This window comes from Apium graveolens, chromosome 11 (assembly GCF_009905375.1).
Source record: "Apium graveolens cultivar Ventura chromosome 11, ASM990537v1, whole genome shotgun sequence".
Classification (NCBI taxonomy): domain Eukaryota; kingdom Viridiplantae; phylum Streptophyta; class Magnoliopsida; order Apiales; family Apiaceae; genus Apium; species Apium graveolens.
In genome coordinates this window covers 202,173,011-202,197,357 of record NC_133657.1, presented here as the reverse complement: position 1 = coordinate 202,197,357, position 24,347 = coordinate 202,173,011, and the positions used below count along the sequence as shown (strand labels likewise).

Here is a 24,347-nt window from a genome sequence, read left to right as displayed (position 1 = left end):
AAAAATACAACCTAGACCACTTCAAATTTGAAAACTCAGTTTTTTTATTATTTTCAAGTCAATCTTCAGTGTTCATTAGAATTTTAAAAAAATTGCCCCTACGTGATGGATGCCATGCCATGGCTTGGCTTGTATTACTTGTCCTCTGGACCGGCCCTGATTCTTCTGCTAAGCAAAATATAATTCTTAAAGCTAAAATTTTATAATTTTTAAAATTATAATTTTAAGTTCCTAGAGTTATTTTTTTGTTTATAAATAACAATTTTTTTATTTATTTGTCACACAAAATTTTACACACTCATATTTCTTACATATTCTCTAATATATATGCATATATATATACATCTAAAATTAAGAAAATTATTAACAATCTATATTATGCTAAAGGATATTATTTGTGCAATCATTAAATAATAGAGTTGAATTTAAATATATAATATTTAATATATATTAATAAGTAAGATAATTAATATTACATAAAGATTATTGGATATTAATTGATGAATTGATGGAATTTTATGGGTGTTTAAAAGTTAAGAAAAAAAGTTAAATTTATTGTGAATAGTAATAGAATCAATGTCCGTTGATTCAACTGATGAATCGATGAATTGATACCCTGAATGGGTGCATATGGGTTCGATGAATTGATGCCCTGAATGAGTGCATATGGGTTGGTCGGGGTTTCAGATTTGGGATTTCTGTGACTTGCATGCACATCTTAAACAATGAGAGGCTTGATCAGTAAATTTCAATCATATTTTTGTTGTTGATTATAGCCCCTTTGGTTTAGCAAGTCTGCTTAAGATCCTTTTTAGATCTGTGATAATGTACTCTGCTTTCAGAATTTTAAGAATTTTAATCCTCATACATACCTGAGGAGAAAAGGAAGAGGGGTCATGTAATAAGAGGAAGTACCAAGTACATTCAATTCTGTGTCTTTCCAAAGGTCTCAATTTAAGTATCAAAAGATGAACATAAATCAAGTGATCTTGAACCTGTGTCCCTGAGAAAAAACTCTTGCATGTCAGCCAGTAGTGTTGGTACTTCAAATGGTGTCCAGCAGTTCTTTAAAATTCTTAGAGCTCCAGCTAAGATTCATTCCCATTTAACACGGAAAAAACCAAATATATTAGAACAACATCAACCAATGCACTTTCTAGAGTCTAAGACTCTGAAACTAAAGTTAGCTACAATTACCAACCTGGGATACATCATAAAGATAACTAAAATTGCCATCACTTTAAAAACTAAAGAAATGGCATTGAATCAACCGTTATTCACTAGAAAAAGAAACTACAATTCACATTTTCATTCAGAAGTTGTTATCCACTGAGGCTGCTGCCTTGGATCTCTGTGGAAAGAACTAATCATTTTTATCAAGGCATTCCAAGCCCCGACATTAAACAAACGAGTTAAATATCAAAGTGGTCACTCATCTAAACGCCATATATCAGTTTAATCATTAAAATTAATGGGGTATCATTTGAATCACTATAGTCATAATAAATATCATACATACACCTCAAAATTTGTGCTCGAGAATTAAAATTTATTTAATGGAGTTCTATATCTTTTTCTTGAATCCTATTACAACCAAATGAAAATGTATGAATTATAGTATTTTCTATAATATAATAAGATTTTTTAAAATTTATCTACTATTTATTTTTAATTTTGTAGTCATTTTCTTTATTTAAATAAAAATAATTAGTAGATAAATTTTTAAAAATCTAAAAAAATCATCTAAAATTCTATGAATTCATAACTTTTCCTTTGGTTGTAATAAAATTTAAAAAAATGTTTAGAACTACATAAAATAAATTTTAATTCTCGGGCATATATTTTGAGATATCTGTTTGATATTTATTATTACTTTAATGATCCAAATGATACTCCGTTAATTTTGATAATTAAATTGATATATGAGCTGACCGCTTTGATATTTAACCCTTAAACAAACAAAAGTGAACCCATGGCAGTATCAACATTGTCTTTTACTATAAACCAATAACACGGTCCCTCCATAGGTGCTACATCGTCCCATTATGATTAACGTCATTCCTTTTACTTGTAGAAATCTTGTTGTACATAAAGACTTGGAAATATTTGACATACATACTTAATCGGCATTCGTCTTTACTCCACGGTCACATACCAACTTGATCAACAGAACAATGACAAGAATAAAGAAGAGGGATGCGATGATGCAAACCGTAATAGCAAGGGCTGGTGAGTTGTATAACACCACATACGTTCCTGTAATAAAAGTCACCATCATTGCCGTAATAGAAACAATGTTAAGCCCAGTTGCTGCAGCATTAAGTCTTGCCACTTGGTGATGATCTTTATAGATAGATTGAAGGAAGTAGAAAAACAATGAAGATGTCGACAGTAGCAGAGCTAAAGCATCTGTTACCATAAAAGCGTTAAAAGCTGTTCTTTTGGAAAGTACCACCAATCCTTCATCAACTTCTCCGCTCTGATGCAGACCACCCGGCATAGTAAATCCTACCGTAAAAGTAACTGTAGTTATAAGTGCAGCAACTACTATTTGGGTGTTGGTCCTGTCTTTGTACGTTTCTACTCTTTTTCTCATCTTTGCATTACTGTCGTCCATCATTTCATTTCTACGTTTATGGAGTAGATCGTCTTTTGTTTGTCGTCTATTTGGAAGTACTATACTTTCAAAAATATCCCTATCCATCTCTGTGCCTGTGCCTTTCTGCCAAAATTTCCAGACCTCCCAAAACTTCCCATGCTGAATAGTCTGGGCATGGTCAAGTGCAACTTTAATTTGTACCTGTAAGTGAAGTTTATAAATTTAACCAATGTTTATCTTCAATGTTAAGAAATAAATAGAAAAGACTTTCTTTTATATTAGCTAAAACCAAACATGAATAGAAATTCTATACTAGCTACTATATGTCCTAAAATCCCCAGCATTGACAACTTTAAATGCCCAACTTACTATTTGCTCTGTACTGAAACACCATATTTACCAAGATCAAGCTTCTAAATTAGGTTCTACCTGTCTTAAAAACTAAAACAAAACAGTACCAACTATTATTAAAATTTCCACTTTTAACAGGGATAAGATATTAATAAGGTTAGTTGTCGTAAGCTAATTCAAAATAGAAAACTTTTTTTTAACAGGGATAAGATATCAATAAGGTTAGTTGTCGTAAGCTAATTCAAAATAGAAAACTTTTTTTACGTACCTGATCATCAGTAACCCCATCTTCTATATACAAGAGATCTCGAGGAGTCCATTTTTTTTTGTTCTTTGTCATAAGATCAAGTCCTTTATGTTTGATGACCTCTGGAACATAACATTTATTAGAGATAAGTAGGTGCAGAGGTGTATTGTCATCCTCGTCTTTCTGTTCCAAAAGCTGCTTCTTATGTACTCGTGGACAACATACTAGAATTTCCTGTATCATCTTCTTATTTTTTCGAGCTGCAGCCAAATGCAGTACATTTCGACCAGTTTTATTGGTATCTATGTAGGCAGAAGACGATTTTGGCCATAATTTCATCAGTTCAATCATAGTATAATTATATCCATTTTCGGCAGCTACATGAAACGGTGTTGAATGGCTGTACACAAATTCATTGTTCAGGGCTTTTATGATCAATTCAAATACTGAAACCAATTGCTCCTTTACCGCATAATGAAGTGGTGTCCATCCTTCATCGTCGGCAAAAGTTGCAAGCTTTTCCTTACTTTGCAAGAGCTGTAACACTAATACTACAAATTGTAGCCATGTTCGGTTATTATAGTTTAGTATTAGTATAGATAGGAGATTCAAACGGGTATGAAAGGTGAAGAGCCTACATTTCGAAAGAGTGAATACATACCATTATCGCGTCCTTTTAAAGCAAGAATCAAATCAAGCACCCCTTTGTGATCAGTGTCTATTCCATTTTCATAAGCTTCTGAGAGCAATTTGACAATCTCCCCACCACGCTTTTCATCGATCGCCTTGTAGATCAATTGCATGAGATGATTTTTACTTCCACGACCACTTTCATACGCCGGATCTTGTTTCAAAATTATATCAACCGCGTGCACATTGCTTTTCTCCACTGCCAGTTCTAGGACAGTTCGTCCCGATTCATCAGTTGTTCTAAATAGAGCTTGAAAAGTTAAATGTGGTGCATTATTCCCTGGACTCCTCGAACGTTTAGCAGCATTAATCATCATCCTGATTGCATGTTCATTTTCTTCTGTAGCTGAGTGAAGTATTAACAGTGATATTAAGGGAAAGATCTTATAATCTCGGTGATTAATCGGATAATCGTTAATTTTGATTAATCGGAAGAAATTTAATTAATTAATTAAATAATAATATATAATTCTATAAACATTTCATTATGATTCCATAAATTTACAAAAATAATATCATATATCATTACTTCATATTTGATATTAAGTGATTTATCCATTTAATTTTTATAGTTAATTTATATATAATAATTAATACTCGCTCTATACTTAATAGTTAGAAAGTTAGTATCTACTACATATGAATTAGATATGAATTTGTGATATGCTAAAATTAGTTACATAGCAAATCAATTACAGGAGATTGTGAAATAAATGAATCAATCGAGTAATTTTTTGGGAAAAATAAGAGTAATTTATTTGAAGAAACTTATTCAATTATTATAAATTAGGATTTAAGAACATATGATAGTCAATATAAGTCAATATATTATTATTAAATATTAACTATTAATTTGAATTTCAATTTTTTTAAGAAAATAATTTTTTATTAGTTTTCCCCCTTTGACCAAATCGACGATTTTTGACCGAATCGACCGATTTTTTACCAATCCGATTTTTTAGTGTTTACCCAAATTTCGATTAATCGAGACAGGATCCGTCCGAACTCCGATTAATCAATCGATTCATGGGTTCATCGACCGAGTTTTAGAACACTGATCATAACCCTTTTATTATTCTCAATTCATTTTTATAAATAAACGTTAACAAGAATTAACAGAAAATAGCATCAACAATATATGCACTTCAGCTGTTCGTTAGGACACTGGACACTGACCAAGTTAAGACCCATATTCCTACATATGTACGCATGTTTCTGAGTCTCAACTATAAATATTAGTTACTTTGATATTTTAGATGAATTTTAAAGTGTAAACAAAAAAGTATAATTTCAAGTAATGTTTTTAGAACAAGATTTTATGTTAAAATTTGTCATTGAGAAGCAAAATTTAGTAATTAATATAAAAAAAATATGTGCAAAAGTATATATACTACATACCTTGGCCTTGGCCGATATTCTGAATAAGAGCATGCAAAGCAGTTGCACTACCACCAGGACCATCTAAAGACAGAGCTGTGCAAGTGGTACAGATCTCCTTTACTATATCTTTGTACCCTTTTTCTACTGCTATGTAAATTGGAGTTCTCCCTTCATTGTTCTTAACATGGCTGTCATTTGGATCCGCCTCCACTAATAGCTTAACAATTGCTACGTTATCATTAAGAGTTGCCAAGTGTAAGGCAGTGTTCCCCATTCGACGATTAGCTTGCCTAATAAAAGCATGAAAAGAGCTAACTGAATTAGCTGAAGAAGAAGGCAAAAGTGCTGCTGCATTAATGAGGACCTCAACAACTTGAGTGTATCCATGATGTGCTGCAAGGTGTAGTGCGGTTTGGTTTAATGTATCCAGTTTGACCAGAAGGTTTTTGTTTGCAAACTCTCTCACAATATATTCAACACGTTTTGTATCTCCTCTCATGGACTCTAAGTGAAGGATAGTTCTTCCGTCTTTGTTTAGAATATCTGCTTCAATTGCCAATGCAGCTCTGGAAATAGCATCTCCAGCAATGGCATCGGCAAAACAATAATCAAAGGCATGCGTAGCTTCTTTCATTTCTGCATGCTTTTCATGTATCATCAATTCTGCTTGTTTCCTAAAAGTCGCATCTTTTCTCTCTCGTCTTCCAGAATGCACTATACTTGAAAAAACATCTCCTTTATGGTAAAGTTGGACGTGATCAAGTGCAACTTTGATTTGTACCTGAAAATAAATGACACTTAATAAATTAATATTTATCTCTAACATATATATATATATATCAAGATCACATTTTTAGTGGACCTCGGAAACCACATATGTTATTCAATTAAAATATTGTGAAATATATTATTTTTTGAAGTATATTTACGAATATCACTCATATTAAAATTTTTGTAGATCATTGAATTTTAATAAGTATAATGTATATCTTCTGCAATTTGAACAAATGTTCTGCAAACTAAACATGTTTCGTAGAATAAAATATTTTCTAATACTCTACATGCAGTAGTACATGTATGATGTTCAAAATTTTGAATAAAATAATGATCTTTGTAGAACATAATTTGCAAAATAATACGTTTTGCAATATTTTTATCCAAGATTTTAATTGCACAACATAAGTGGTCTTCGTGATCTCCAATAAAAATATGGTTTCCACGGATTTTGACCCTCTCTCTCCATATATATATATATATGGAGTTGCTCAAATGAGAACACCACTATTGTGAGAGCTTAGATATAATTTCAGCCACAGCCACACATATTTTATCCCTAAATTAAATCACAACCATACAACCAAATTTCTAAATTTTATTTTTTTTGTTAGACCCCTACTCATTCACTCACCCACCACACCACCAGTATCTCCCATCGTCGTTTCTCGATGTCGCCATTGACCCCCAGCAATTGGCATCGCTGGAAAATCACAAGATCTCTCTCCCTCTCTCAATACACGGCCTGCACCTCATTGACAACGGAGACACGTCCTCAGATCTACTTGATTTTTGTTTAATTTTCCGATATGCTCAATATATAAACGATGGAGATTTTTGTGATTTTCGCTCAATTCTGATCTCCTAACAAATACAACAAGTCCTCAGTATTGATTTTATGTATAAATCGGTGATATATATTAAAAATTCATTGATTAGGGTTTAGATTGAGTAATTATGTAATTGGGGGCATGTAGATGCTGGTAGTGGTGGTATTGGTGGTGGTGATGAGGTTGTTATAATCCTATTACGATGCTTTATAATTAGATCTGGTAATTTTTGTCATAATGTTGGTGACCGAAGTTCATGGACGGTGTTGGTGGCCAGATCTGGTGGGTGGAGGTAGTGGCTGGTTCTAGTAATTTTGTTTTCCGGTGGTGATTTTATGTTTGCAGGTGGTCGAATATGGTGATTTTTGATTTTTCGGTGGTAATTTTTTTATTTGACGGTAGTGATTTTATATTTGACGATGGTGATTTTCTGGTGGTCGCTGAAGGTGGTGGTGGCCGGAAATGGTGGTTGCCGGTGGTTGAAGGTGGTGGTGGGTGGTAAGTAGAAAGAAGATGATGAAAGAGCTGATGGTTGGAGATAATGATGAGATTTAAAATGAGTGGTCTACATTAAAAATAGATTTAAATTTGTGTTGTTGAGATAAGATCTCATATATCACCAAAAAAAGGTTCTCACTAGAGTAAGACTCTCTCTATATATATATATATATGTGTGTGTGTGTATGTGTTTGTGTGTGTGTATATATATGAGAGTACAAATCGAAACAAGCTCACCCATTAAAATTAACGCAACTCCCAGCGCCCTCCCTTTCGTTAGAGAATCAGCACCCCCCTTATTAGTATTCTTGACATAATATGTACAACATATGCACACAAAACGAATAAGCTACTCCTCCATTCTTCTATCACTAATTCATCGTAATTCAACATCAAATCTTTAAAAAGTTATCATAAATCGTTGATTTACACACATTGTTTCCCCACTATTCTGAGATTAAACTTAAATTACTATTTTATATTACACAAATTACTGAAATACCGAGTAAACGCTGAAATCACTAATTCATCTTATAAAAATTACTAATATATACTACAAATAATTTCTAATTTATATTGTAAAAATCACAAAAAATTGATACAGAGTTATTACATATTAAACATAGCCATTATAACACTACCGTCTATCTCACCACCATCACTTTGAATCAGTTCATCATTGTGAATGTGCAACAACCAAAATATCAAACTGAAATCACTAACTTTAGCTACTAATACAGTGATTACTATGGGTAGAGAGAGGTGCGGAAAAGAGATAGTTCAATTAAAAAGAGAAAAATTTAGAGAACATGAAAGGAGGAAGATGGGGTAAACAGAGGGAAATAGACATCGGTGACAGTGGCGACGAGAGGGTGATGGTTGTGGTGGAGGTGATTGTGGTGGTAGGGGCGAGATAATGAGGTAAGTTGAAGTGTGGGGTTTTGGATGATGAATCGGGGGTTGAGTATAATGAATTGAAAGTGAGGTGGGTGGATAGTACTAAATAAAAGTGTTTCTAGTTTTTAGTGTTGAATTCTATTTGACAACTTGCATATATATATATATATATATATATATATAGGCTAGTGATCAAATATAAACCAAAATTAGAATACAAACTACAAACAAGTGAAAAATTAGTGATTGATATTTGATATATGTATAATTAGTGATATAAAATAATACACCATATTTATGTAATTTGGTGATTCATATTAATTTACTGGTAATTTTTGTGAAGTTTAGTGATCGCCACTAAATTGTTAATATATAATTTATTTTTATATTTTTTATATTTAGTGATTTTCAGTATGTAAAATAATGATTTACAGAGGTGTGTAGTTAGTATTTTAAATTAGTTTGTATTTAAGTAAGACTCTCTCTCTCTCTACATATATATATAAGGGGTTATTCAAATAGAAATTACCTTAAAATAAAAATTAGAAACTAAGACCCATCCCAATAAAATTAAGCTCAACACATAGCGTCCTCTATTTTGGTAGCTCGGTACTCTTTATCAGTTGTCATGGAATAATACATACAACATATATATACAAAACTAATCAGCTACTCCTTCTATCACCGATTCATCATAATTAAACGCAAAATCACTAAAATTTTATCAGAGATCGTCAATTTACATAAAATTTTCACCAATTAAAATCATGATTTTATATTAAAAAATTACTGATATATCAGGTAAATGCTAAAATTACTAATTTATCTTACGGAATCCACTAATATGTACTACAAAAATCACTAATTTATATTATAAAAATCACTTAAAATTGATACAGAGTTATTACATATTTAACACAGTCATTATAACACTATCGCCTATCTCACCGTCATCACCGTGCATGTGTAACAACCATAATATCAAACAGAAATCACAAACTTTAATTATTAATACAATTATTATCATGTGTAGAGAGATGTGGGAAAAAGAGAAAGGTTATAAAAAAGGAAAAGTTTTGTGAACATGAATGGAAGAATATATGGGATGAATTGAGAGGAACGAACATCGATGGCGGTGGCAGTGAGAGAGTGATTATAGTGGTGGAGTCGTGAAGGTGATGGCAGTTATAGGGGTGATGACGGTTGTATATCCTCCAACGATCGGTATGCATACCATGTATCATATTCCGGTGATAAATTAATATTTATACTTACGGGAATCACTAAAACGTAGAAAATTCTGAAATAATAATGATTTCGGTTTAGTGATTCCGATAAGTATAAATAACGATTTATCGCAAGAATATAAAAAATATGGTAGGGAAATTGATTGTTGAGAGATGGAGAAAAATATAGTGAAGTCGGATTTTAAAAAAAGTTCATCAATTAACGGTAAAAAATAAATTAAAAATAGATAAAATAATACATGCATGTACATGTACATGTACATATACGTGAGGGAGTGACATGCTCGATTTGAGGAGAGAACGGGGGCTTTGATAAGATTTGTGTGGTGGAGGTTAAATTAAAATTGAATAATGAATGGTTGCCAATAATTTTTAATTTTTAAAATAAGGTTGGTTTTAATTTAATCATTTTCATATATATATATATATATATATATATATATATATATATATATATATATATATATATATATATATATATATATATATATATATATATATAGGCAAATGATCAAATACAAACCAATTTTAAAATAAGAACTAAAAACTCATACAATTTATTCTCTTTTTTTAAATCTCACTGAATCCTAACTATTCATAGACACACATATATTTACTTTTGTTACTATTTTTTATACTCCAGCTTCTCCCGACCCAGATGTGGATTATTCTTGTATCGGAAATTTCATCATTATCGATTGACTCTCTCTCTCCTTCTCCCTCTGTCTCTCTCCTACATCCTCATCCACCCTTCTCTTTCATTCATCCTCATCCACCCACTTACCCATAACCGCATATACATACACTTATTTCTGTATCCATCACCCTATATCTGGTAATTATGATTAATGACGGGTTGCCGACGTTGAGTATCATGAACTCCGACCTGGACGCCGTTAATCGTGGTAGTTCTCTGTGAATTTAAAGTATTGACTAATGGATTGTTTTGATATTTTTTTTGCAAATTTTATTAATTAGAATTAATGATTGGAGGTGGTGATTTCCAACAAAGATGATACTTGTTTTAGGTGATAACGACGACGGTGGTCGAAACAGATCAAATTCGAGATTGGTAGATCAAATTCGAGATCGGTGAAGTAGGAAGTGTGGTAATTATTGTATATTCACATGTGTATCAGTGTTGGTTTTTAGTAATTTTAATATTATAAGTTAGTGATTTTCATCATATATCTCAGTGATTCTTTTAATATATATTTGTGATTTTATTACTAAATTACAATTAGAATTCCAGTGCTTACTGTTCTGAAAATTGCTTAGGCAGTCGTGTGTTAGTTCATGAACTTTTGTTCATGATATATATGTTATAAATCTACTGTTAATAAATTTGTCTCATAACATTTTTGGTGTACGAGGCAGCAACATGGCAGATGCTGCAAATTGAAATGATTAGCTATTGGATGCATAATATATGTTATAAGAGTAAGGGGTCATTTGTTTTCATCTTAATCTCTCTTAATCCTTCTTAACATATATGTCTTAGCCATTAAGATTGTTTGGGTTCTTCCTTTTTTAATCTTAATGGGTGATAAACTTCTTAATTGGTAAGATGGAAAACACTAGCTCAACCATTAAGACCGTTGCCCTGGTCTTCTGTCATGCTTTTTTATTTGACATGAATGATGTTACTACTTCAGTGTGTACTCTATTTGTTTATTTTTTAATTTTTTTAATAAAGTTTGTAAAGGAAGTTTTTTTCAATAATATTCAATGTGTCATTATCGGTTATATTGACATTTAAATATTAATTATTATAGAAACTAATTGTTTATAGCCTACATTAAATTAAAAAAAAGCTATTATTAATGATTTGTATTATGCTTTATATTAATAATATCTCAAATAATAAATTAACTTACAAGTAAAAATATATAATTATGATTGTTCAGAAATTTTATTCATTTTATGTAACAAATGATATTATTCATTCACAATTCAGAATTTTTTAATTATTCAGAAATTTTAATGATTCAGAAATTTTATTCAGATCTGTCAAATGACCCCTAAGTTCAATACTCGATGAAAAATGACTACAACCATTTCTATAATTTGACATGAAAAAATGTTTTTGCTGCTAAAATAGCTTTTGCACTTCAATACTAGTTCTATTATACAATCAAGAAATTTTATTATTTAGCTAATATTTTATTCAACTCGTTCACTTTAAGTGAACCTTTTTACACTCTATTATTGTTATTTGATGATGTGACAAGGAAAGTTATAACAATCTTTGATCCTATATATATGACTAAGTATACATTTATGCATTTATCTATAGCTATACATTAGAGTTGAGTTTTATGATTGTAATCTTATATTATAGTTATAAGATTAAATATAATTATGCATTGAACTTGCTTCAAGTGAATAAAATTAAGAGACTTTGAATCTTCTTTCATATGATTTTATTACCCTGCATATGCTATAAGCTAAAAATATATGTCAATAAAATTCAATATGTCATAAAAAAAAGGTCAAACTATTCATAAGTTAGCCAAATAAATATTATTTCAAATATCATTTTTACCAATTAATTTCATAATTTCATAATTTCACTATTTAATGTGATTATATGGTGATTAGAATAATCTTAATTTGTGATTTCTCATTTAATTTTTTGATTTTAATTATTTAATTTGATAATTTCTAAATCAATATTAGTGATACTTTAATTATAAGAAATTTTACTTTACAATTAATAGAAGTTTTAAAGACACGTGTCTTGAATTATTATTAAATTTTATATTTAGTGGTTTAATGATTTCAATATTAATAGTTTGTATAAACAAAAAAATTATCATGACAAGTGAGTTGAAGTAATTTGTACTACTTAATTTGGTATTTTCAAATATTTTTAACTAGTAATATGTATAAAAAAATTAGTGATTTGGAGGCTTATAACTAAATATCAATGAATTTTTATTAATCAAAACAGTTTACTGGATGATTTAATTAGTGAATTTAATAATTTAATATTACTGATTTTTATTTTAAGGTATTTTATTGATTTCATGATTTATGATTTACTTTATCATAATTTTATCTTTAATAATTAAGTGATTTGTATACTTAAATTTTATAAATAATACTTTTTTGACTTAAACAAATTAATTTATATTTAGAATGGTTAGAAAAACGCGAACAGCTAACAATTTGTATTTTAAGTGTACATTGCTTGGGTAAAAATGGTTAGCGGCTTGTATATCATGTTGTTTACCTGTCATCGAGAGAGAAGTGGGGTCAGAGGGAAGGGGGCCGATGTACCTGACTGTTTTTTGTTTTTATTATAAATTGGTTTGTATTTGAGATCAAATACAAACTAAATTAATATACAAATTATAAACTAATTTAAGTCATGATGAATCTAATCTATTGGTCCCCTAAAAACACTAGGCTCAACTAATCTGCACCCTCTTATATACAATCTCAGTTTTTCCCCTCCGTTTTTAATTCGATTTTTCCCGTCAAACGGTAAGTTTTTTTTTTAATCCGACTTCACTGTATTTTTCTCCCTCTCTCAACGATCGATTTACATACCATATATGATATATTTCGAAATAATTTTAAAAAATATTTGGTTTCTAGTTTATACTCTAAAATTGGTTTTTATTAGAGTAGCCCCTCACAAAAATACAACATTTGTAAATTACTATTTTACATACTGAAAAACACTAAATATAAAAATAAATTATATATTAACAATTTAGTTGCCATCACTAAATTACACAACAATAACCAATTAATTATTGAAAATCATTAAATTATATAATAGTGATCAGTAAACGAGTGGCGTCCACCGTCATATATATATTAGTGGATTATTTTATATTCATTAAATATACATATATTGGTCACTGGTTTCTCGTTTATATTATAATATGTGTTTGTATGTGATCACTAACCTATATCATACCAACCTATATTTGTATTATTACTCTATTTTTATAATCACTTTTTAAGATGACATCGTATTAGAAAAAAAAACTCATTAGCTTATAAATATGAAAATATAAGATATTAGCTAGTAAAACACAAAAAAAACAACATACCTGGTCGTGAATAATTGGGTCTTCAAAATACAACATATCCGGAGGATTCCATCTTTCTTTGTTTTGAATTGCTATATCAAGTCCTTCATATTTCATTAGTTGTCCAATGAAACAACCACATTTGATAAGAAGATGAAGTGGCGTATTACCATCCATATCTTGCTGGTTTACAAACTCCTTCTTATACTTTTCTGGACAATACATTAATATTCCTTCAATCATCTTCTTGTTACTTTGTAAAGCCGCTAAATGTAGTATGTTTTGTCCATTTTTATCAACATTGATATAAGCTGAAGAGAAAGATGGCCATACTTGCATAAGGTGGATCACTCCAGAAGTATATCCTCTTTCAGCTGCTACATGAAAAGGCGCTGATACCATATCTTGGTACATAAATTTATGTCCATATCTTTTTTGCTCTTGTATTATACTATCAATTATTGAATCAAATCCATGATATGCTGCATGATGCAGAGCAGTCCACCCTAACTTGTCAACAAAGGTCACAAGGCCGGGAGCATGACTATCCAATTCCATGAAGACATTCTCTGAAAAAAAATGTTTTGGACAAACTCGGTCATGAAATGCACAATCAATGTTAAAGGTCTATTATTTAATATTTATTTTATTTTATATTTTATATAATTCTACAATTGCATATATTTTTAAAATTTTGGTATTATGTATTAACTTTTTTAGTATTGTATGACATGTTCAAAATTATCCTAAAATCCATATTCTAATTTAATATATATGTGAAGAGATTCCCACATTATACATTTGTTTATAATTTTTGGTATTAAAAATAGTAATTGTCATAATTTAATGTGACTGATTTAATATTTTGAAGAAAAATTAGTAAAAGAATAAGTTATTAACTAAACTATAAATTATCATCAAGTTTACTTTACAGTAGAGACAATATAACTTAGTAATATTTTATTATTAATTTAAAGAATTAAGGGTTTGTGCAATTTCTGATAAAAGAACAGAGATAACTAAGAGACAAAAGAACACGTAACATTAACATCATGAACAGTCTAAGACAAAAACTTACACTCACTACCTGTGCAAATATTTATATATTTTCATTTATATTAAATAATTTGAATGAACGTAAAAGGGAGAAATCTGAGTAAGAATTATAAATTATATATATATATATATTTAAAAAAGCTAGTATTTCTGTAAATAAACTTTTCATATGCACGTGTTCAAACTTAATTTTCTTCTATATTTGATCGCATGATAAAATTGTAATTTGTTAGTAGAAAAACAATGGTTTGCATATTTTATTTTATATAAATATGATTATATTTTGTGTAGTAATAATAATAATTATAATAATAATAATAATAATAATAATCTATAATATATTATAATAAATTGAAATTTTACGATCTTACTTAAACATCTTTACTTAACAATATATTATTTTTCTTATTTGTTGAGATAATTTTCATTATTTTACTTAATTAGGCTTATCATTTAGTATATAAACTAATTACACTTTTTTATTTTCTACAAGTAAAACACATTATATAGTTATTATATCATATGCATAAAGGAATCTTATCTAAATTTTTGATAGTTATGTTTCATCTACTGCCAATATTTATTAACTACTTTACATTTTTAAATAAACTGATCATAGCCGCTAGATCTAAAATAAAAAAAATATTTTATAATCAACGATAAGAAGTTAATAAAAAAATATTTTATAATCATCGATAAGAAGTTATTCTAAATTGAATACAATATCCTACCTTTTCAATGATTTAAACTAAAAAAAAGTAGGCAGCCTAAACTGAATAAAATAACAATATAAAATTTTTAATTGTTTTTTATTCAATTTCTTGATAATATTTATTGGGAAAAAAATTATAAACCACGTCATTGAATTAAACATTATTTGTGAGCTTCGTGTGTGTTATAATTTTGTCAAAATATGATGTATTTAACTCAAGATAAAGCTGAAAGAAAATCAAACGAAAATCAATAATTTTTTTATATATTTGAACTTAAATTTGATTCTTTTTTTAATTATTTCAAATTAATAAATATATATTAAAAAAACAAAATATTCGTGCATTGTACGTATAAATATTATATTAAAAATTTGATAATCGGTCCGTCACATATTATAGGGATTGATTTTATATTTATGTTATTCATGTTACTTTTTTTTCAAAACCTTAATCATGTTTTAATGGCCATAAATAAGATAAAATAGTATACAATACTCATCGTGACTAAATTAAAATTTTATAATTGGTCAACTAAAATAAATTTAAAGTTAGACTAAGTATAATAATTTGATTTGGTCGGCATAATAGATTTTGGGGTAAAATGGAATAATGAATACTATTAATTCGACTATAAAAGTTATATTATTGAACTGTTAATTCGCGATCGGTATAATAGTCTCGGGATAAAATAAAATAATATATACTATTTATTTGAGTTAAACAAAAGTATACTATTGATCCAGATGTAAAAAAATTAGAATCAAATTAGATATTATTAGTTGAATTTGTTTAGTAAAATAGGTCTAAAGATAAAATAAAATTAAAATAAATTAATTGTGATTCATATTCGGGTCAAAACTTTTAGTTTAAATTAATAAATAAATATATTCATAAACACGCATAAAAATATTAATAATACGATATATATATATATCAAATAATATCATATAAAAGTTTTGAATAAACATATTTCACGATTTCAAAATTCCAATTAAATATATATTTTAAAATTATATAACATTAGAAAATAACTATGCATTACATAGGCACTAAAAACATAAACAATAAAAAAATTTAGGTTTGAATCCCATCAATTACATTCAAGATTAAAAATTTATTCAAAACCACATCAACTACATGTTATTTTAATAAAATTAAAAATATAAAATATTAATGGAGGCTACCGCGGTTTTAAGCTAATATATATAATAAGTGAAAGGGTTTAACGATTTTGGTCATTTAATAATAATAATAATAATAATAATAATAATAATAATAATAATAATAACATTAACACTAATAATAATTATTATATCCTATATAATGTAAATAGGGTAAGGACTAAGGGGTGTTGGTGGTAGGATAATATGGTTTCCTTGTTACATTGTAATGTTTAATCAAAACAAAATAGGTAATTAAGTAAAAAACTAAACTATGATTACATATTCTTAAATGATAAAAAATAATAATTAAGTATTATATATAGAATACAAACAACAATTATTTTAATAAAAAAATATAAGTAACAATTAACGAAAAGGTTAAAGTGCTATCATTTTGTTAAAATTTTGAAATGGGCAAGTTTGTCTTAAAATATTTTTGAATAGATAATTTTAATTTTTAACATCTAAAATAAGAAACACATTTATAGTATATGTATTTATTTCATTTGGTAACAAAGAAAATTTATGTATTGTTTTTTAAAAAATTTATAATACACTCGCATAAAACATAAAAACTAAAAAAAAATATATTTATAACAAAAGACTATAACAATTCAAAATTGAAATACAAATATAATAAAATACATTTAAAATAATATGACAATCCAATTTTTGATCAAACTCCATAAGATTAACAAAAAAAATATACATATAAATAAAAGAAAAATAACTACGTAAACATATTATGTATTATGATTAAGATATTTTCTTTAAAAAATTATAATATGAAAAATTCACACAACAAAAAAAAATAAATTTTTTTGACACATATGTTATATTAAATTAACAAGCTCAAATATAACAATATAATAATAACTAAATATATAATACTAGATGTATAATTTTTTGGAAGTATATTATTTACATAAAACACAAAATTTATGTAGGAAATAAAAATATCATCTTAAAATTTAGTTGAATAAATATTCAAAAAAATTATTTAAAAAATGATAATCATCCGTGCATGTATAATAATAAAACTGATAATAATAATACATGCATGACAATTTATTAAAGTAGTTCGACAAAAAAAACTTGTCACCTACCTGTTTGTCCAGTTCGAATAGCAGAAATCAAAGCGGCATGATCGTCATATGAGAATGGATCAAAGAACCTAATATAGGATGCCTCAGCTCCAGCTTCATACATGTCAACTAGAACTTTGACCATACCATCGTACTGCTTATCCATAGCTTTATAAATTAAAGGCATGAGGCTAACAAAATCTTCGCCACACGGATCATTGATAGGATTTGTTACGTCTAATATCAGCTCAGCTACTGCCACGTAATTTCGTTCTACAGCCAGTTCCAGCACAGTTTGTCTGTACTCATCAGTTGCAGAGAATATTTTATCAAACTCTTGGTACAGATAGCGCTCGACTGGGTTGTGGTTCTTTAAAATGACCGTAGCCTTGACTACGTCAATGATTATTTTAATCACGTCTGTAACTTTGGCTACAAGAGAAATGAAATATTACGATTAAAAATACTTATTTAAATCACAATATTTGTCCGACATATGTGTTAAATATATGATCCTATTGAGGCCTTATTCTAACACCTTAAGGTTTTAGAGTAATTCGTTCCTGCACATGGTATCAGAGCTTAGGCAGGTTCGATTCCAGACCACCCCAACATTCTCACAATTTATTGTGGACACTAAAGGCAATTACCTTAAGATTTTAGAGTAACTGGTTCCTTGCACTACACACCCCACACCCCACCTATGTTTTGCCAGCCATGTTTTTTATAAATTTAGTTTTAGCCCTCAAATAAAGCATATTATCATGTTTATATAGCTGGAAGGAAGGAAGAAGATGAATGTTACAAAAAAACCTATTTTTAAGACAAATTTACCCTCAACGGCTAAGGGTCTTATTTGACGAAGCACTAAGGGAAGGTTGTGATTTGCCGCGCTAAAACATGTTTGGGGTTTGAAGTGCAATTATCAAAAATATTTACGGTGGAGTGAAAATGGAAACAACCAGACGATGCTTTTGCAATTCACCCAAGAATAAAAAACACAATCATATGTTGAATTCTGACATTAATTAGTGAACAAAAAAGAAATTATGATGAATTATACCTTCGTCATGCCTTTTAATGACAGCATGTAAAGCAGTGGTACGACCACCAGGACCATCGAAGTTCAAGGGAGCAGTGGAAGTTGTACACAGCATCTTCACTATATCGTTCTCCCAATTTTCCGCAGCTATATACAATGGTGTTTTTCCTTGGTTGTTTTGAATCCCTGGATTACTTGGATCAACCTCCACTAATAGTTTAGCCCCAGCCAAGTTACCATTAATGACTGCTATATGCAAGGCAGAGTTCAAATCTTTATCAACCTGCCTAATGAAAGCTTGAAAAGAAGTAACTCGATTGCCATTAGCATCAGTATTATCATTATCTGAAGTAGAACGAGGCAAACGTCTAGCTGCATCAATAAGGACCTTAACCACTTCCATATGTTGCCGTTGTATTGCATAGTGAAGTGCAGTATGTTCATTTACAACAGTAGGCTTAATCAAAAGATTTTTGTTTGCAAACCTGCTCAAAATGAATCGCACACGGTCTGTTTTTCCCTTTCGAGATTCGATATGAAGAATAGTTTCGCCATCTTCGTTGAGTATATCAGCTTCCATCTCCAATTTGGCAATGGCATCAGCATCTTCGGCAATAGCAGCATTATACAAATCATCTAATTTACCCATAACTTCTTTCTACAAGACTCCTAGAGGTGATTGTATAAATGTCCGATTGAATCACTCGGGATAATAGAAGAAATATTTGCAGGAGCTAGTAATAAAATCAACATTGTTTATTTATATAAGGAGAAATTCTTTATCCTGGAGAATTGGCACTGTACTGTGTTTTATGTTAATTAATATACTATAATAATGTTGAACATAAATTTTTAAAATTTCAATTATACTAACTTTATTTATACATTCTCTCAAACTTTGGAATTTGTGAAATAGTATCACAGGAGCCAAACATTATTCTAGAACCATGTTACTAAAATAGTTAATTGCACTTTGCACCCCAACATTTGCACCCCAAACATTGAGATGTTAGGCACCCTTTTCATAATTTCATTAAATTACATAAGAGTAAAATCGAAAATTTAGCAAAAATATTAAGTAAATTTAATTTTATATCTTTTAAATATTGTTAAAAAATGAATTTCGATACAAAATTGTAAGTTTTAAATTTTTAAATGATAATAGTAATTTCAGTTTTGATTTTCATTTTATATTATTAATGCTAATATTTTATAATTCTACAAAAACAATTTTAACAATTAGTCTAATTATATAAATAAATTTAATAGAGTAATAAAATTTTGAAATTGATATTATAAAAATGAAAATCAAATGTAAAATTTATATTGCTATTTGAAAATCAAAAATTTATTATTTTATAGCTGATATTAAAAAAATACAATTTTTAATATTATTTAAATAAGATAAATTTTATTTTGATTAAATAATATAAATATACATTTTTTAATATAATATAAACAGTTTATAATGATTAAATAATAAATTTAAAAATAAAGAGTTTATACAATATTTGGGTATCATAATATGTAAAAGATAATTTGGATTAAAATGTTGTTTGAATTCGTCATAAATTTGAATCACTAAATTTGGATTATATTGACATAATATCAATATCAATATACTTATATAAATGAGAAGACGCCGACGTTTAGGTGGCGCATCTCAGATTGTCTCATTCTATTTTTCTAATTTTCTCAATTTTTTGAATTAATAAATATCAAAAATTATAATTATCTTATATTCTCCTAACTATATTATCATAGTTCGTAATATTTTTCTAAAATTTTTACAAAATCTTTAATTAAATTTTTTGAAATCAACTTAACATCATAATATTCTTCTAAAACTTCTACTTTCAATTTAAATCAACTTACCATATTAATGTTCTCGTAAATTTACTTTCAATACCAATTTTCCTCTTTTTTCTTAAAACAACTTACTATATTTTACTTTTCTATAACAAAAATTACAATTACCTTATACACCTAAATAGACCACCACCGTTCATAATATTCTCCTAAATTTTTTACAAAATCTTTTATTCAAATTTTTGAAATCAACTTACCATCATAATATTCTACTAAAATTTCTTCTTTCCGATTAAATCAACTTACCATCTGATACTCTTATTAATTTTTTTTAAAAATATTGTTTTCTCCTCTTTCTCCTAATATCAACTTACTATATTATATTTTTCTTAAATTTTTCTTTCAATTTTTAGCATATAAAATTCAACAAAGGCAAGTATTTACAAATAAGTTTTTTCAATATTTTTTAAAATCATTACATCATTATATTATTCTATGCTTAGGCGATGAGGTGGCGGCTCTCAAATTGTTTTAATCTATTATTTGTAATTTTCTAAAATTTTATATTACTAAATAGAAAAAATATTACGTTAATTATTGACTAATACATAATATAATTTTTATGATAACTTGTGAATAATGATAGATCGGCTCATTGGAATAAAAATATTTAAAAAGAAAATAATTTTTCAAATTTTTTAATTTATTATATTTATTATTTATAATTTTTAAATGATAAAAATTAGATAAGAAATATAAAAAGAAAAAAAACAAAGACGAAAAATTATTTTAGAAAGCCGCTGAGTAAATAAGTTTTATAATATTTTTTAAAACATGTCTTACGACACTCTTGAACGATCCCAAACGAGAGAATGAGGTGTAGACTCTGCTTGGAATTGTTGTATAAAATTGTTGTGCTGTTAGAAAAAGTGCTGCTGAAAAAAGTGTTGTTGTAAAAATCAGATAACTGTTTGTTAATTTTTTTGATACGTATATGTTTTGATATAAAAAATTAAAAATAATGATGATTTTGGTAAGGTTTGATGGTGAAATCAACAGGTGAAAACAGCTTTTTATAGAAACATGCGGGACTTACTTTCTCTAAAAACAGCTTTTAGGTCAAAAGCACTTTTCCTAAAAACAGCTTTTAAATTTTAACAAACAGTTTTTTAAATATTTTTCAGTAAAAAACTGTTGTTACTATTTGTAACAGTAATACCAAACACACCCATAGTCTCTTTTCGTATAACCAAGATTCATTTTCCTCAATAATATACTCGGCTTTTGGGACCAGCAACAATTAGTGGGTTGTTAAATTAAAATATTTTAGATACTGTGATGATCTTTATGCAACTCCTCTAATTTCATATCTTTATGTCACTGCATTCAAAATACAGCCAACTTCTTTGATTATATTAGAAATCTGCAGTCCTTTAAAAAATGTCCCTACCATCTCTAACGACCACTAATTTGACCAATTTAAATAAAGTTACGCCAACCTTCTGGAATTCACTTTACTTTAGTTGGATTTATTAATTCCGGAATTGTGCCCCACATAGTGTCCAGAGCAGGTAATCTAAGAATCATGTTCTCTTTTTTTTTTATATGTCGTTAAAATAATAATTTTCAATTTTTTCTGAATTAAAATTTTAGTTAAATATTTTTATTCAAAAAAAAAAATTAAAAATTAATATTTTAACTATAGGTGTGTGCCCAAAAATCAAAAGGGAAAAGGTAGTAATCAATGACATGTTTGTGGCTCCCAGCTGACAAAATTGTTAGCCGCCCCTCTCGTCAGATTAGGGCTATTCGATCAGTCCCGAAATAAATGGGTTCCTGTTCTTTTAAGAAACATTATATAATAAAATTATAAATATAATTTAAAAACTTTTAGAGTTCCCCATATCACATCACTTTAATGGTGTTTTAGATTTTTATAATTTTAGATTATATTTTTAATAAAAATTCTATTTTGAAAAAAAACGATTATTTAAATTCAAAGCCGTATCGAACGGTTCGGTTCGATCCGGTTCATAACATAACCTTTGTCTAGTCCGATTTAGAAAAAAATTGACATTTTAATTTCTCGATCTATTCAGTTCAATGTCATACTGTTCGATTTTAAATTACAATTAAATAATTGAATTAAAATACGTGTTAGGTCACACACACTGTAGAGAGGGTGAATATAGTGTATAGCACAATCAAATCGAACTTTAATAACTCAAGTAACAGAAAACAAACTTTATTTAAAACAATAAACTTTTTTACAGTATGGAACTGGTCTCTCTCAGTGATGAACAAATATCACGAGAACTGCTAGGGTTACAAAGAATAATCTCCTCAATTGTGATAACACTTATAGTGTAAACCCTATGTCTGTATTTATATACTACACAGTTACATGATAATCGCTAATTGATATGGAATATAATTCTGCTTACTAAAATATATCAATCAGATATCTTTTCTTCCAAGTATTCTATTCTTCATAGAATTCCTTCTTCATGCATATCTCTTCTTATGTTTGTCTCGATCTTCTTTCCTTTAACCAGCTGCCTTCCTTATCTGAACGTCCTTCAGTACTTAAGTTCTGATATCCATCTTCTGATAATTATCTCCTGATAATATAAGTACTGATATCCTTAAGTCCTGACTTCCAGTAAGTACTGATTTATCCTGTTTAAGTAAGATCTGAAAACTAAACATAAATCACAGTAGCCATAACATTATCAAATATATCTAACAATCTCCCCCAACTTGTAAATTAGCATAATATACAAGTTTAACAGATATTTGATGATGTCAAAAACATTAAGTACAAATGCATGAGAATTTGACTAGATAACTACAACTTACAGTCCTTAAAGCTTTACCAATCTTTAACTTCTGATAACAACTTCAGTCTGTATTCATATCAGAATTTAAGTAGTTATAGATCTTGACTTGGCTTCATCTTCTGATCTCTCTGATGTCAGGAGTTGTTCTGAGATAGTTCTTCGACAAACATCTCTCAGCATATCTGAGTTCATCAATCATCCTCCTTTTAGCATCTTTAAGTTATGCAGAATCTTCACCAATTTGGAAGATTGCAGCCCTGAGATCATTAATTCTAGCTTTCCTTATGTCCTGATCCAGTCTGATCAAATATGCTTTGTCAGACTCAAGATTGAATTTCACAGCCCTGTAACCTAGAAAGGTAGTTATAATCTTAGCAGAATTGGGCTTCATCTCAACAATATCACCCTTGTGATCTCTGTACTTTGGAAGATATGTGCTGTCAGACTTAACAGAATAAAGCTTTTTCTGTTTCTGAATTTGACTCTTCAAAAAGTTTGCAGCACTTTCTGTTATTTTGTCATTCACTTGAAGTAAGAATAATACATGTTTCAGCTCTTCAAAATACTTCAGTGGAATGGCATTTTCCCTTATATGATAAACCCTACCATCTGTCATGAAGTACAACAAGATGTGTTCTTTCAAGTAGGTATGATAAACCATTTGTACAGATTCTAGTTGATTCAATCTCTCAAAAGTTGCTCCAATACCTGGTTCACTTAAGAAAGTTGGATCATTGGTTGTGTTATGTATTCTTCTTTCATCAGCACTTCCCAATCCAGTTTTATCTCTTGCTTCCTTTCCAGTAACCACTCTTGCTTCAAAACCACTTGCAGCAGTCTTCAAAGGTTGAGTCTGTTTGGCTTTAGTGAATCCTGGTAGGAGTATCTTTGAAGGTTTAACATGAGCAATGTCAGAGGTTTCCTTTGATTTATCTTTTGATGTCAAGTTAACTTGAGCTATGTCAGAGGTTACTTGCTTCTTAGAGATATCAGAACTAATTATCTCTTGACTCTGAACAACTTGAGCCATGTCAGAGGTTGTCTTGGAAACTTTTCTTGAAGTCAGAGCAAGATCAGCAT

At 28.7% G+C, this 24,347-nt stretch overlaps 2 protein-coding genes across 2 annotated transcripts; both read right to left on the bottom strand.

The window, feature by feature from the left end:
* Positions 1–1,969: 1,969 nt before the first annotated feature.
* On the bottom strand, positions 1,970–4,229 carry LOC141697899 (uncharacterized). Its single transcript, XM_074502455.1, has 3 exons — positions 3,859–4,229; positions 3,219–3,748; positions 1,970–2,800 (listed from the first exon to the last, which is right to left on the bottom strand). Exons 1-3 carry the CDS (start codon positions 4,202–4,204, stop codon positions 2,120–2,122), a joined length of 1,557 nt encoding a protein of 518 aa, XP_074358556.1. The 5' UTR covers positions 4,205–4,229; the 3' UTR covers positions 1,970–2,119.
* A 1,048-nt stretch (positions 4,230–5,277) lies between these two features.
* LOC141696521 (uncharacterized) lies at positions 5,278–19,298 on the bottom strand. The gene is made up of 4 exons (XM_074500651.1): positions 18,640–19,298; positions 17,598–18,008; positions 13,581–14,128; positions 5,278–6,048 (listed from the first exon to the last, which is right to left on the bottom strand). The coding sequence occupies exons 1-4, from the start codon at positions 19,265–19,267 to the stop codon at positions 5,278–5,280; spliced, it is 2,358 nt and encodes a 785-aa protein (XP_074356752.1). The 5' UTR covers positions 19,268–19,298.
* Positions 19,299–24,347: the final 5,049 nt, after the last annotated feature.